Source organism: Manis pentadactyla, chromosome 13 (genome assembly GCF_030020395.1).
Source record: "Manis pentadactyla isolate mManPen7 chromosome 13, mManPen7.hap1, whole genome shotgun sequence".
Classification (NCBI taxonomy): domain Eukaryota; kingdom Metazoa; phylum Chordata; class Mammalia; order Pholidota; family Manidae; genus Manis; species Manis pentadactyla.
In genome coordinates, this window is record NC_080031.1 from 98,784,274 (window position 1) to 98,798,935 (window position 14,662).

At 42.1% G+C, this 14,662-nt stretch overlaps 2 protein-coding genes across 2 annotated transcripts in view; both read right to left on the bottom strand.

The window, feature by feature from the left end:
• KLHL3 (kelch like family member 3) overlaps positions 1–13,386 on the bottom strand; it is a 133,825-nt gene extending 120,439 nt beyond the window's left edge. The window contains exon 1 of the mRNA XM_036897666.2: positions 13,223–13,386. The gene's annotated coding sequence lies outside the window, so the exon portion shown is untranslated. The remainder of the gene's footprint in view (positions 1–13,222) is intronic.
• HNRNPA0 (heterogeneous nuclear ribonucleoprotein A0) lies at positions 9,779–12,601 on the bottom strand. The gene has a single exon (XM_036897715.2). The coding sequence runs from the start codon at positions 12,279–12,281 to the stop codon at positions 11,364–11,366; it is 918 nt and encodes a 305-aa protein (XP_036753610.2). The 5' UTR covers positions 12,282–12,601; the 3' UTR covers positions 9,779–11,363.
• Positions 13,387–14,662: the final 1,276 nt, after the last annotated feature.

Here is a 14,662-nt window from a genome sequence, read left to right on the forward strand (position 1 = left end):
CATTTTGTTTATCCATTCACCTGGTGATAGACACTGGGTTTTTACTATTTCACCTTTTCACAGAGCACGATTTAGTAAACGTTTCCCTAATGTCTGCATTTATAGTTTCCAACCTCTTGCTACAGATAATGTTTTAATAACTGTCTTTCTGCAAAGACTGTTTGCGTTTTATTGAATTGCTTGTTTAGGTTAAATTCTTAGCATTGGAATCATAGAGCCAAAGGATATGAATCCTTTCGTGATTCTTATTAAATAAATGCGTATTTACCCTCCTCATTCATCATCTTTCCTGGCCTAATGGAGAAGTTCATCTGTCTACAGTTTCAGCTATAAAAGTACAAAACTTGAGCAAGATCAGTAGGAGGGTAGCAAACAAAGCGTTCCACCAACTGGAAACAAAAGCTTTCAAGCTCGTGGATATATGGATCCAGAGATTTGAGGACAACTGGCTGTGACTCTGAAGCCAGGAATAAAGTAGAAATTCAGAAGAGGTAGGTCAAGCAGGCATTTTTGGCTTCATCTCCTTTCTGTGACCCAAGTCTCAACTTCTCTGTACCAAAATCTTCTTATAAAAAGATCAAGACAGAATAACTTCCTTTTTAGGGAAGTAACATGAAGTACTTCAATCAGACCAGCTTGCTACACATTTCACTGCATAGTTTACAAGCAAGCAAACAGAATGTGAGCCTGCTAACATACTGACACGCCTACACCTGTTATGGGATGCTACGGCTTCTAGTAGTTATACTTTCTTCCTCCCTAAGGAATTATTTATGGCACCTATGTCAACAATTGCCTTCACTCCAATCACTTTTAAAGACCTACACAAGGCAGTCTTTTTCATAAACTTGCTTACAAATGATTTATGTGATGGCAGTGAGTCTCCCATGCTCACAATTGCTAGAAGCTGCAATAATGAAAAGACCTAGAGTTTTTCAAGAGAGGAAAGGAATAAACAAAGCAGAAACTACTTAGAAGAGCTCTCTACTAGATACAGAGCCGGCTGACCTATGTGTAGGTTTTTTGTAAAGCTGCACCTTCTACCCACAACCTGATGTTTTCCACTGGTTACACTAAAAGAAAATGTTAGCTGGGACAGGGGTTCCCAAGACAAACCCCACATTCAGAGATTAACTAGAAGAACTCAGAACTCAGCACTGTTAAGTGTGGTATTTACAGCTAAAGTTTATTACAGCTGTGTAGTAAGGATTCAAAGTCAGATCACATGGGGAAGAGGCACAGGCCGAGTCTAGAGCAATCCACATGCAGGTCTCTTTATGTGGTCTCCCTATCATGAAGGATCACATAGAATACACTTACGTGTGATATTTCTGCCCAAACACTCAGTACTCAAGGTTTTATGGGCACCCCCTGCCTACCAATAGTCCAGACTCCCAAAAGGGAAGGAGGTGTTGAGCATAAATCATATTGCATATTGCTTGCACGGTCTAGACACAGTGAACCACCCTCATCAGTTAGGGAAGAGTGGGGACACTTCCTGTAGTCCAAGTGCCCAGATAATGACCAACCCTGCAAGTAGGACCCTCTAAAGAGAGCACACCACCAATTAAAGATTTTGGCCAAAAAGAATGCTCTCTCTCAAAAAAATGCACACACCTAGTAGAAGTAACTAGATTGTGGGTCTCTTACACCTTAATCCAAGTTGTTCTGATTGCTTTCCCCAGGAACCCTCATTGAAAGCAACTATATCAAAGGAACAGGAATTTTGTCCTAAGAGGGAAAACCAGAAAGAATCTTCTAAAATTCAAGGCAGATAAAACTCCTCTGCTCAAAACCCTGAAGTGGTTCACCATTTGTATAGTAAAAGCCAAAATCCTTAAACTAGCCTACAAATGCTACATGATCTGGTCCCTCTCTGACCTGATCAGCTATTCCGTTGCTCCTCTACTCTCGGCTCCAGCCAGGCTGACCGACTTGCTTTCCCTCAAAAGGGCTAAAAGCACAGTCCTGCCTCAGTGGTTTTGTTCTTCCTGATCCTCTATCGGGAATGCTCTTCACTAATATTTACATTGCTCACTCCCACATTTCGTCCAAGTCTTTGCTCAGATGCCACTTTCTTAGAGAGACCTACTCAGACTACTCTATTTTAAATTGCACTATACCTGCCTTGCAAGCACTCCCTACTCCTTACCCTCATTTTCCCACACCACTCACCCATCTTCTACGTACAATATAATTAATTTTGTTCCTTGTCTGCCCCTCCACACCAAAACATAAGCTCTACTGAGGGCAGAGGTTTTTTGTCACTTGTTCACTGCTGAATCATCAAGCAGAAAAGTCATACACTTAGCAACATAGTAAGAAACAGAGAATTTCAAACAAGGTGGGAAAGTTCATGACAGGTGGGGAGAGTAACTTAGTGCAAATAGCTAGGTCTTCTCCAAGTTTGGAGGTGCCTGGGAGATCAAAATTAGAGAATGTGGGAGGACTTACAAAAATATCACTTCACAGATAACAGCAGCTGGCATATCCAAAAGGGTTATCGAAGAGTTTAAACAAAAGGAACTATTTACAAGGGTGTGGGCACAACTAAGGAAGATCAGCAAGGTTTGGGGGACTAGCAACAGCAAGCCTGAAGTACAAATAGGAGGGAGTGGCTACCAGAGCCAGAAAAGACCCAGAGTTGTAAAAGAGGGTCAGTGGGGCAGAGCTGTGGCCACGGATCACCTGTCTACTGAGTATGTGTCCTTGCAGAAGAGGGGGAACAAGTACACTCTCCAGATTGCCTGCCAGTTTCTCCCCCTGTCCAAACTCACCATGAAGCCAGAGAAGAGAGTATACAGTTCTTTTAAGAATTAACCTCCCAAGAATGCAGAGCAAGGTAGAAAATGGATCATGAAGAGCAAAACGAAAATACGTAGCACAGTAACCATTCTGTAAAGCTATCTGCAAAAGGCACGATGCCTCTGTGCGCTTACCATCGCCTTCACCTGTGTCCAAATCGTCTTCCAGGTCTCTCTTCCCATTCTCGGTGGCAATCACCATTCTCCTACTCACACAGTAATTCTGATTCAACTACTCCCTCTTCCTTATTCACATATCCAGTATTTCACAACTATTCTTTCACAGCACTCTTCACATTACCCTTCAGTCTATTTCTAGTGCTACCTCTTGGCTCATGCTCGTTTTCTTACCTGGTTAACATCAGTTGTCTTAGCAGCCTCGCCACCTGAAACATCACTCAGATGCCATCTATTTGACTCGATACTTCTGGATTAATCTTCCTAAATTACAATCTCACTGCCACTATTGTTGCTCAAAAACCATAGTGACTTCCACTGCCTGCCACACTCCTTAGCGCACTACTCAAAGGCCTCGTCAGTAATGTGGTTCTAACTTTTCTCAGTTGCTTTCCTACAACTCTTTCATCCTTAGTAGAAATTATCCACTTGTATTTGGAAGCAAATGAAGTTTAGTGGAAAGAGTATGACCACTGGAATCAGTCAGACTTGGATTAAACTCCCAACTCAATCACTTCACCAGTTGGGAGGCCTTAGGAAAATCACCTAACATTTCTAAGATTAGCTTCAACTACCTTATCTGTGAAGCAGTTACTCAGTGGATCCAATGAGAACATTTGTAAATGTACCTGGTTCAAAGTTTAGCACACTGTAGGCATAATTCTCTGTATATGCTCCATGTCTCTACCTATTTGTCCCTCTACCTGAAATCACCTTTCTCCCCACACCTTCGCTGTGTGGCCAATTTTGGGTTGAGCGCTTATCTTCCACTGTTTTCCTTCATCTTTCTTCCTGCCTGTGAGTCATCTCTCCTCAACACTCACAATATTCATATCTTACTACCTTATAGTAACAAATATTACAACACTTACAGACAGCTAACATGGCTCACCTCGCTCCGACAAGAACTGAAGCAGCAGAGATTTTGGAAGTTCCCAAATCCAAACTCACCCAGCAAAGTCAAGGGCAAAGCCTAGGTTGAAAACCAAATCTGTTACTGGAAGTGCTCTACGGACATGTGCATAAGTCGCTACTCTTTCCAAGATAGTTTTCATTCACTTCACTAGCTGCACAAGCACGGTGTAGCTGAGGATGAAATGAAGGTTCACCTTTTGCTAGTCAGCCACACTTATTATCAGAGGTTATAATTCTAACATTACTATGTACAAGACAAGATGGTAAACCCTTTACTTGTATTCTTTCACTGTTCGACAGCCCTGTGAGACAGGTATTACTAGCAGTATCTCCTTTTTTAAAGGCAAGGAAACTGAGGCTAAGGCCCATTTATTCCAGGTCACAGACCTAGAAAGGGACAGAGTCAGGAGTGGGACCTGATATATTTGATGCCAAAATTTATGTCCTTAAGGATTATGAAATATTGTAGCAGATGCCTGCCCTGAGGCAAATTACATTTGCAACAGAAGTGTCAAAGAAAAAATGTACTTTTCCTGTGGTACCCAAATAATAAGTAACCAGTGAAGAAGTGAAGCCTTAATTTTAATTAGAGAATGTACACTAAATAACAATGGGATTACCTCCCATTTGTTTGTGTGGTGTGAACAGTCTGAGATGGTGCCATAATGCTGAAAAGGAAAGGATGTAGCATTTCAAAAGAAATCAAATTCCAACCAGAGTGTAAGTTATTTGAAAACAGGAAACTGTTTGTCTCACTGCTGCATATCTCTAGATCTAGGTGTGTTTTGCTTAAGGTAATCAATACCTGATGAAACCTACAGTAAACACTGGGAAATAAGCACTCTCTGCATGGTACAAGTTCACATCAGGGTATTTTTGAGCAGTAGATGATGACACAAACCTATTTCAGGTATATATTTTTTTAAATAAATAAACCATTCTACATGATAAAAGCAGCAGAGAAGCCAAAGAAAATCTGCCTGAAAAGGGAGCACACAGCTAAGAAAAGAATGCCTAGCAAGATAGCTTCCTGAATCCTTTTCCTTTCTGAATATGCAAATTATCCAGCTCCAAGTGCAAACTGAAAAGTAGGTGGAGAAAATCAGTACATGCCCTTTCTAGGCTTCTTAGTTCCAGATCCCTTTTTAAAAAGCAGCTTTCAAATCTCTCCATTTTATGATAAATGTTTTCTCTGGTAGCATTAAAATTCTCATTTCGAGAAATCTGAAGTTCACCCAAAAGTGGGATCCAATGTCAAAGACTAATTTTCGCAAGCCAGTTGTATGCCTCTTTGAAATGAGCAATAATTCTATTTCTCAACTAAGATAATTCCACACATTATATTTAGTAAGAGACTAAATTTAAGCATCAAGAACATTCACGATATGCTAAATTCAAATTCGGTTTGAGGCTAGTAATTCATACCCACTTAATACTTTTTAAATTAATCCTGCCTCTCCTAAAATTATATATAACTGTTAATTCATTTTTAAAATGAAATTTAGGGCATGTAAAGTTACAGCATATTCAGTTTCTTTTTCATCAGAAACTGATTTAATTCTGCAAAAGTTATTATCTAGCAAAATTATATTTTAAAATCTAATAAGTAAAAATTAGGTAAGACATTATAGGAAGAAAATGCAACAGTGGTGAGGAACTAGTCTGAGGATTCCTCTTGAAAGCTATCAAACTAGAAAGGCTCTAAGCAATTAGATCTTCACATCACAGGAAAATGAAGTACAAAGAAAATAGCTCTGCAACCTTGAATAAATTGGCCTGAGCCTCAGTTTCCCTGTCTTTAAAAAGGAGAGACTGCTAGTAAAACCTGACGGGGCTAACAGACAGTGAAAGAATACAAGGGCTTACTTATCGTCTCTGGCATAGTAACCTTAGTCCTATGACCTCTGATAAATCCTGTTATAGGAAGAAAACACAAGACATATTACAGCAAGAAAATGTGAGAATTCTTACAGTTACTAAACTGTGGCTTAATAAAAGGGTATCTCCAAAATATGAATTATACTTCTTATAGATTCATTTATGATGATTATCATTTCCCATTTAAGACCTCAACTGGTTTGTAGTACTTTAAGTTCCCCTCCCTTAAGCTGATTTTGCTATTAATACTTGGCAAAAATCATTTATCAAAAAATAAAATAAAAATGGATTGGATGATGTGCTTTTAAAGTCTTTGTGGTCTGGCAATCTAAGAATATATGTAAGGAGCCCAATACATCATGCACTGCATTTTGGCCCACTTTCCTTGACCTGCACAGAAAGTCACCACTCTGCTCATATGTGACTAAAATGCCTACCATCTTATCCTAATTATTTAAGTTCCCAACACTCAAACTTAACGGTGCACACCTTATGAGCAAAGGCTGATCCTTACCTATTGAGCTGTCATGCTCAATGATTTTTTCTTGAAAATAGTTTAAGGGTTCCTTCTTGAAGACTGTTACTGAATAATCATGAAATATTACTAAAAACAGTGTCAAACTGGAAAGGATCCAAGCAATAATCCCAGTAGAATCCCTTCATATAAGGGCACTAAGGCTTATTTTTAATGGAGACAAGTCACACATTTTTTAATCAAGTCTGTGTCATTTAAATAAACAATTTGGGAGGAAAAGTGACAAAGCAAAATTGTAACGTTAAGACTGCAGAATACCCAACATTTCCTTGAAGGGCTCCAGCAGATTTCTTGAGAACTATCAGCCAATATAACCAGTGGCTTCAATCAGTAGCCTGTACCTTCTTTTTCCTCTTTCAGTAAGTTCTAAGTGGCAACACAAACCTTGCAAAAGTTCTAAATTAAAAACATGCTAATCAATAAATTATGGTGCATCTATAGTATACCATATGGTTACATGAAAGTTATATAGAAGAGTTTCTTTCAAGTTAAAATACATAGGTATGTGCTAAATAATCAATTCTTGCTCTAAAAAATAATACATATGTAAATAAAAAGATCTAAAAGTAGGCAAACAACACAGGTTCTCTCTATAAGGAACGATTTTTTTCTTTATAATGTGCCTTTTAAAAATAAGCAAAAAAATCCCTATTTCTTGTCCTCAGTAACTACATGATCCTAGGCAGATTACTTAAATTAGGTAAGCCTGTAGCTACTATGCAAGAGGTTAGTATGATCTCCTCATAGAATTATTCTGAGGACTAAATAAAATGATGCATAAAGTGTTTTAACAGTGCAAGGCTCATAACCCAATAAATGATACCTTTCTTATATTCTGACAGTAATGAAATTTCTCAAGTGATGTATGTAGCCATCATATGGATAAACTGGCAAATATTTCTGCAGTAAAACTACTGGAGAAAACAAGGGAAGACAGCAATATAGTGGTTCTTATGGGTCACTAACTGTCTTATCTGGTACCTGATAAGATATAACCTAGATTTCAAAAATTGCCGTGAAATGTTCTGGTTGAATTTAACCCAAGGCTATAAAAAAGCCCCCAGTGAGTATGCACCATTCCCTATGTTATACTGAGAGTTAAGTAATACTTGATTGCAGAGAACTGCTGCATTCTAGCACATGTAACCGAGGTAGTTATCTCACCAACTATGTCTTTATTTGATGAACAAGAACATATCTGCAAGGATAACTGCATTATCCAGACAGCAAGAATGGAAGAAACCTATTAAAAGGAGTTTTTAAGTTACAGCAAGTTCCACAGCTACACTATGGAATATTATACAGGCGTTAAAAAGAATGAGTCTATTTGCCATATGAGAATGTTAATATAAACGATAGAGCTATACCTTTTTATTAATATAGGTACATACAAAAGATCTACTTGAATATATACCTATTAATGATTATCCTTGAGTAGGGGGTTTTCTCATGTTGGTAGGATTTTTTACTTTTTTAATTTGTGGTTTATAATCAGTTATCTAATAGTAATTTTTAAAAATACACCAGCCCTAAGACTCAGTAAGATTTCTGTATTTGCTATTGCCTAGTAATATTGGCATTTTCTGTGAAGTACAGACCTAATGCCATGCAATATTATAGTTTATAAAATAGTATAAAGAAAATATGTTGCTTAAGCTTTATCTATTCTTTCAAGGGACCTTTTATTGGAAAAAATTTTACAGTGTATTTTCACTTTTAATAGAAAGCATCAGATAAAGGCACATTGAAGTAACCTGTAATAAGACACTAAGGAAAAAACATTGTCCTACCCTGGTCTAAAGGCAATCTTTGTTGCCTTGTTTCAGAAGGAAACAAAACAGATCTGTGACAGTTAACAGAAGCAACTTTTCACAGTGATCAAAATCTTACACTGACTCAATAATCAGTAAGCTGGTTAAAACAGAAGAAATTTACCCTAAGTGCAGATGTTGTCTTTGAGTAAAATAAAACCCATACACTGTCTAAATGCAGTTCTGCTCAAATCAAACCAACATCCAAATGCCCACTTTCAATCAGCAAAGACACAGGCATACAAAATTTAACATAGAACACAAATTCTCAAATTTGAGGAAATTCAACACACTTAAAAGGTAAATAAGTTTAAATAACTGACACTGTCACTTCTGGTTAAGAGGGTAATAACCATAAACACCAAATTCTCAAATACCCTCAATTCTGTAACCTTGCTTAAATATAAGAACTCATTGTAGATTTAATAATGAATCTATGTTGCAAATCACTATTATAGGAAGAAACAATCTACCATCCTAATTAGTTACTATGCACATTAATAATTTGCAAGCTTAAGATTTGAAATCATTATCAATTTTTAAACTTTATAAACCACATCAACTATCGTTTTACCTGCACTAAAAATACTAAAAATGCCTAAGATCTTCACAGCAGGGAGACAAAAATAGGCTTTTATTTTGCTCATCTTTCAAACTGGATTCAAGCATGGTACAAAATTTGTATTCAATACTAACTTGGTTCTATACCACCTCCCATGAACTTTTAAATTTGAAGTAATAATGTTCAGTTTTCATAGGCATAAGGAGTCAAAATAAACTGCCAGAAAAAAGAGAAAACCTCACATGCTAAAATCACTTGCACAAAAATTTATGAGGAATTCTGGAAACACTATGCTTTTGCCTTCACTAAATACCAATCCAGGTTACAGAAATTTGTAAAGGTAGACATGTGACAATTAAAGTGTTAAAATACCACAAACAGAACACGAAGTCACTCTTCTAATTAACAAGAAAATCCTTTTACATAATTCACCTAACTTTTTAAAAGTCACTATATTGGGAATACAAAATGATAACCTGTACTAAGACCGAAACGTTCCAGGTGGAATAGTTCAGTTGACCCAGAAACAGATCTTCCCACTACAGCTGGGTAAAAGGTAAGCAGAGTAGTAATTAAAATTTAAGCCTATCATTTCCTGTGGACCCCAAAAAGCTGGCCTAAATTACAAAAGAAACCCACGATACTAACACTTCATTGAGAATGAAAAAACAGAAGTTTAAGGAAACTGTTAATATTTGAAAGCAACAGATGTTTATTCAATGTGCAAAAACATCTATCCCACTTGTCTATAGAGGTATACTTAAATTTGTACCAAGCATCAGCTGTCCTTTGTCCAAGTGACTTCTGAGCAGCCACAATCTAGCCTAGCAATCTTGACCTTCCATCTCTTGAAAGTAGAGCATTGACAATGGGAAAAAAAAAAAAAAAGATAAGAACTAGATCTTAAAGAGTGCCAAGAACTAAAAAGGGTCTATGTTAAAATATTCTTTAAAGCCCAAAAATCTCCCCTTCAAAGCTTTTCAGTATAGCTTTGGGCTACAAGATTTAAGTCAAATATTTTACCAAACATTTAATCAAGTGTACTAGATTAACATACTCTGAACCCACCCACCAGGTTATACATACTCTCACTCGATCATGTAAAGAATCGAATTCTTTATTTGTGATAACCATAAACGTTGCTATTCTATATTTCTATCCAGGAAGGCAATTTTCTCCTATATCATTTTGTTTTTTTTTTTATAAACAACAACTTGAATTCTATTGCATGAAAGGGCTACAAATATACATTTGTTAACCAAGCAGAATACACAGATATTTTTGCTTTACAACTTGAACCTTATATACCAGTACATGAAGCTGGTTCATTAGCTGTCATAGCAGTTTGGGGCCACTGCCCAAGCTATGCATAGCAGTTTACATTTTCAAATCTCATGTCGAAAGGGGCAATTGTGATATGGACTGTTAACTACATTCCTGTAATGCCCATCTCAGTTACAAGTAAACGTGCAACCAAAGTCTGCACAGATCTTTGATGGCAAAACCTCTAAATCTGATGCAATTGTCCTAAGTTTTTAAACAAATTGTTTTGCAGATATACTGCCATTCTGCCAGTAGATGGTGCTACAAAGGTAGGGGGAAGGATTTCCATGAGGACAACAGTTCAGCTATAGGAAAAAAAACGTTTAAATCTTCTCTGAAAATACAAAAATGCATTTAGTTTGAGGGCAAAATATAACCCTTATTTGTAACCATTCATTACAGACAAACCAGTAAGAAGGATGAATCAACTAGGCCATCTGAAAAATTTTAAACAGTTTTATGAATGAAAACACATGCTTAACACAAACTATTTCTTTAAAACTACACAGTACATACTTTGAAGTAAATTCTCAAAGAAGTGACCAACCATGTCAAGATGACAAGCAAATCGCTTAGTACAAGAGATGGATGCACAGAAACTGAATTATTTTAAAAAGCCACATCCACCACTTCCAAAGTTTTGCCTGTAAGGGGTAAAATTCAACACATCACTAGTAGGGCAACAGGAAAAAGGGAAAAAAAAAAAAACCCACAGGACCTTTAAAAGTTTCTCTAAATATACATCAAGAATTAACAAGTAAATTTTTCAACTAAAAATCCCTTAAAACGGTACGAAATGGGTCCTAGAAAAAAAATGTTAGACATGTACGGTCAAACACAATGATTTATTAAAAATAAAACGTAAAAATGATTTTTGTACATATGCTTCCAAATTTCAGGCATGGGATCCAAGTAGATTTCATAGAAAACGCTGTAGCCAGATATCAAGTCCTTACAACAAAGTAAACTACCCCCCAACCCCAACCCCCGCCCAGATTTTGCTACAGAATCAGCAAGTTCACTCCCTCCCCCCCCCCAAAAAAAAACACAAATTAAAACAAGACATTTTGCTAGTATAAAAACGACCAAGGTCCAAGTAATAATAAAAAAATAGAGTCCATCAATGACTGTAACACAAAAATGTGTATGTGGGGGCAAGTCCATCTTCAGAGAGAGACGAGAGAGGTGGCAGGCAAAGGGGGCAACACCCCCAAGGGTAAGCAGCCTCAGAAAGCAGCTCCCCCAAGGGAAAAATGGGGAAGGCGGTGGGAGGAGAAGGGACTTAGGAGTCGACCTTAGTTGGGTGGTTGAAAAGAGCTACCCCGGATTAGCCACTCCCAGGCATTTAAAAATTTTTTTTAGAAGGAGCTGCCTCCATAACCACCCCCACCGCCATAGCCGCCTCTGTAAGGTCCACTGTTACTGCGACCGCCCCAGCTGCTGCCGCCGCCGCCGCCGCCGCCCTTCATGGGCCCGTAGGAAGACTGGTGCTGGCTGTAGCTGCCGAAGCCGCCGAAGCCGTTGCCGTAGTCGCTTCCGCCGTAGGACGAGCCGCCGCCGCCGCCGCCTCCGTAGGCATTGTAGCCGCCGCCGCCGCCGCCGCCGCCGTAACCACCATAGCTGTTGTAACCGCCGCCGCCGCCCTTCGACAGGCCGTTCTGGTCTCGACCGCCGCCGCGGCCCCGGCCGCCCCGGCCGCCCCGCGAGGACCGGGAGCCGCCTCCGCCCCCTCCGGAGTGGATATCCTCCTTGGGGACGGCCTTCTTCACCTCCACGCGATGGCCCTGGATCGGGTGGAACTTGACCACCGCGGCCTTGTCTGCCGCGTCGTGATTCTGAAAATACACGAAGCCGAAGCCACGCTTCTTGCCCGACTGCTTGTCGGCAATAATTTCGGCCTTTTCCACGGTGCCGAACTGCGAGAAGTGCTCGATCAGGTCGCCCTCGGCCACGTCTCCCTTTAGGCCCCCGACAAAGAGCTTCTTAACCTTGGCGTGGGCACCGGGCCTTGCCGAATCCTCCCGGGACACCGCCCGCTTCAGCTCCACCGTGTTGCCGTCCACGGCGTGGGGCGAGGCGGCCATGGCGGCATCGGCCTCCTCCACATTGGAGTAGGTCACGAAGCCGAAGCAACGGGAGCGCTTGGTCTGGGGATTCACCACCACCACGCAGTCCGTCAGAGTCCCAAAGGCCTCAAAGTGGCCGCGCAGGCCCGACTCACTCGTCTGCACGTTGAGGCCTCCGATGAACAGCTTACACAACTGAGAATTCTCCATCTCCACGGCCCGGGCCTTCCCCCCGCCCTGCGAGCTCCGAGGTTTCGCCGTCGCTGTTATCGCTGGCTAAGGCCTCTTTACAGCCTGGGCCCAGCCGTTGCTGGAGCCGCCACCGCCGGTCACCGACGGGGAAGGGAGGAAGGGAAGGGAAGGGAAGGAGGAAAAAAGGAAGGGGGAGGGAAGGGGAGAGGCGCTGGCTAGAGGGCGAGCCGAGGAGACTGGAAGACAACCAAGGCCGCCGCCGCTACCGCTACCGCCACCGCCACCTCCGCTCCCCTAGCTGGGCACCACACAAAGAGGCCGCTGAACGCGCGCGCACCCTCCCCGAGGCGTGCGTCACCGCCGACGTGCGGCAGCCTAGGGCTTCCCGCCAATCCCCGCCTCGGTCTCCTTAGTCCCGCCTACCGCGCCGCAGCGCCGCTCTCGGTCACGGACACCCCGCCCTCCGCGCTCTATTCAAGCCCTCAGCCTGTCTTACTCCAGCCACCACCTCTACCGCTCTGCTTTCACCCCGGGCTCCCCAGTGTTCCCTAACGAGGACCTCTGCCTGCACTCCACACACCCCCGCGGTTCATTTCCTCCCAGCTACGCGGCTGTTCCCGATGGTTTACCCCCTCCCCTGGCCGCATCCCCTCGCCCAACTCCGCAGTGGCGTTCGCGCCAGCCCCTTGAGAGACATGTCAGTTCAGCCAATCACCGCTATCCGCTCGCACCCACTTCCGTTTTCGGCAGCCGCCGGACAGGCGCGCTCCCCGGTGCGTGCTGCCCCCGGCACCCCCTGGGCGCAGAGCCTTCCTGCCACCCTGCCTCCTCCCGCCCTGGGCTTGGCGCGCGGGGGGAACGGGGCCGCGCTGGGGGCCGTTCCCAACGGATGAGGCCTGGGGCACCACGCGCGGGCTTTTTGAAACTTGACTGTTGGGTTGGGGGCCTGGGCTACTTACCCTCGGCGTTTGACGCGGCCGCTACAGTACCTGGCGCCCTCGCCCCTCCTGTCCGCACAAAGATGGAGGGGAGAGGCCTAGTCAGGGAATGCGGTTATTAACCGTGTACAGTGGGTCCAACGCGCAGTTAAACCCAAACACTGGCACGTGGCCCTGCGCGAAAGCGAGCCCGAGGCAGCGTGAAGGATAGCAATGCGCCAAAAGCGCTCCAGACTTTCCGCGCGGGCGCAGCGCGGGCCCCCACCACCCTGCGGCCGTCCGCGACGCGCCCCCGCGACGCCCTCCCGGCCTCCCTTCACAGCGGGCATTCTCATTTTACCTGCTGAACACACAGTTTGATATGTGTACGGTTATCCATGAGTTGCTTCTTCCCAACTAAAACGTTAGATTTTTTTAAGACGTTTTATACCGAACTAGGAGCCAAGGTTGTTAAACACATAAACATACAGAAATACCACAGACAACTGGGGACCGTCTTGCAAGGCCCTCACTCGAGCTGAGAATTCGAGAAAATCTAACAGCTTCCATGCGTCGAACTCTCGTGGGCCAATAGTGGGCCAACAGTGACGTGGTGTAAGATGCGGGCCCCACAGCTCCCCAAGCCAGGTGGTAAACACCGAAGAGGAGGAGGACTTCCTCACTGTACCCGGGAGGCTTCAGGACCGGTTTGTGGAAGGGGTGGAAGTTGCTTGGAATCTCAAAGGATCCGGGATAAGATTTCTAAAGGGGTTTGAGCAGCAAAGCCCGAGGGAAACAAGCTACATAGAAGCAGTGAAAGGATTAGTTTGAGGCAGGAGATTTTTGATAGAAAATAGTGTTAAAAAAAATTCAACCAAGTAAATTTGAAGATCTAATTGGTTTTATTAAGCCTTAAGTAACTCATGAATCCAGCACCACCCCACCTAGCAAGTAGATGCTCTGAGGAACCGTACAGAATGGAAGGTTTTTACAGACAGGAGGGTGGGGCAAACGATTACAAGAAAAAGAACAAATTAGGATTGTTTCAGGTAAGGTCACCCTCCTTTAGGATGAGCAGGGGGATTTAGGCAGATTGCCTCACTAGAAAGTTCAAACTGATTAGTTTAAAATTCCATTCCTGAGAGGCTGCAACTGCTTGGGCATTAAGTCCCAGTTTGGTGACTTGGCCTAGAAATGACCCCATGTTAGACCTGTGTTTTTCTTTTTAACAGTTCTAAGAGGTTAGATTGAAGGTGTTTGATACTATGAAATGTCTTGAAATTAAATTAAGCAGTTTGAATATTATTCCAAAGGCATATTGACAGGTTTCATAGCCTGGTGACAAACTACGGTCTAGCTCTACCACCTACCGTGTGACTTAGAGCAAGTTACTCAATCTTTTTAAAAACTTTTAACCAGTTTTATTATCTGAAACTCAGAAAAATAAAACAACTCCCCAGTATGAGATTCTGCCACGTAAAC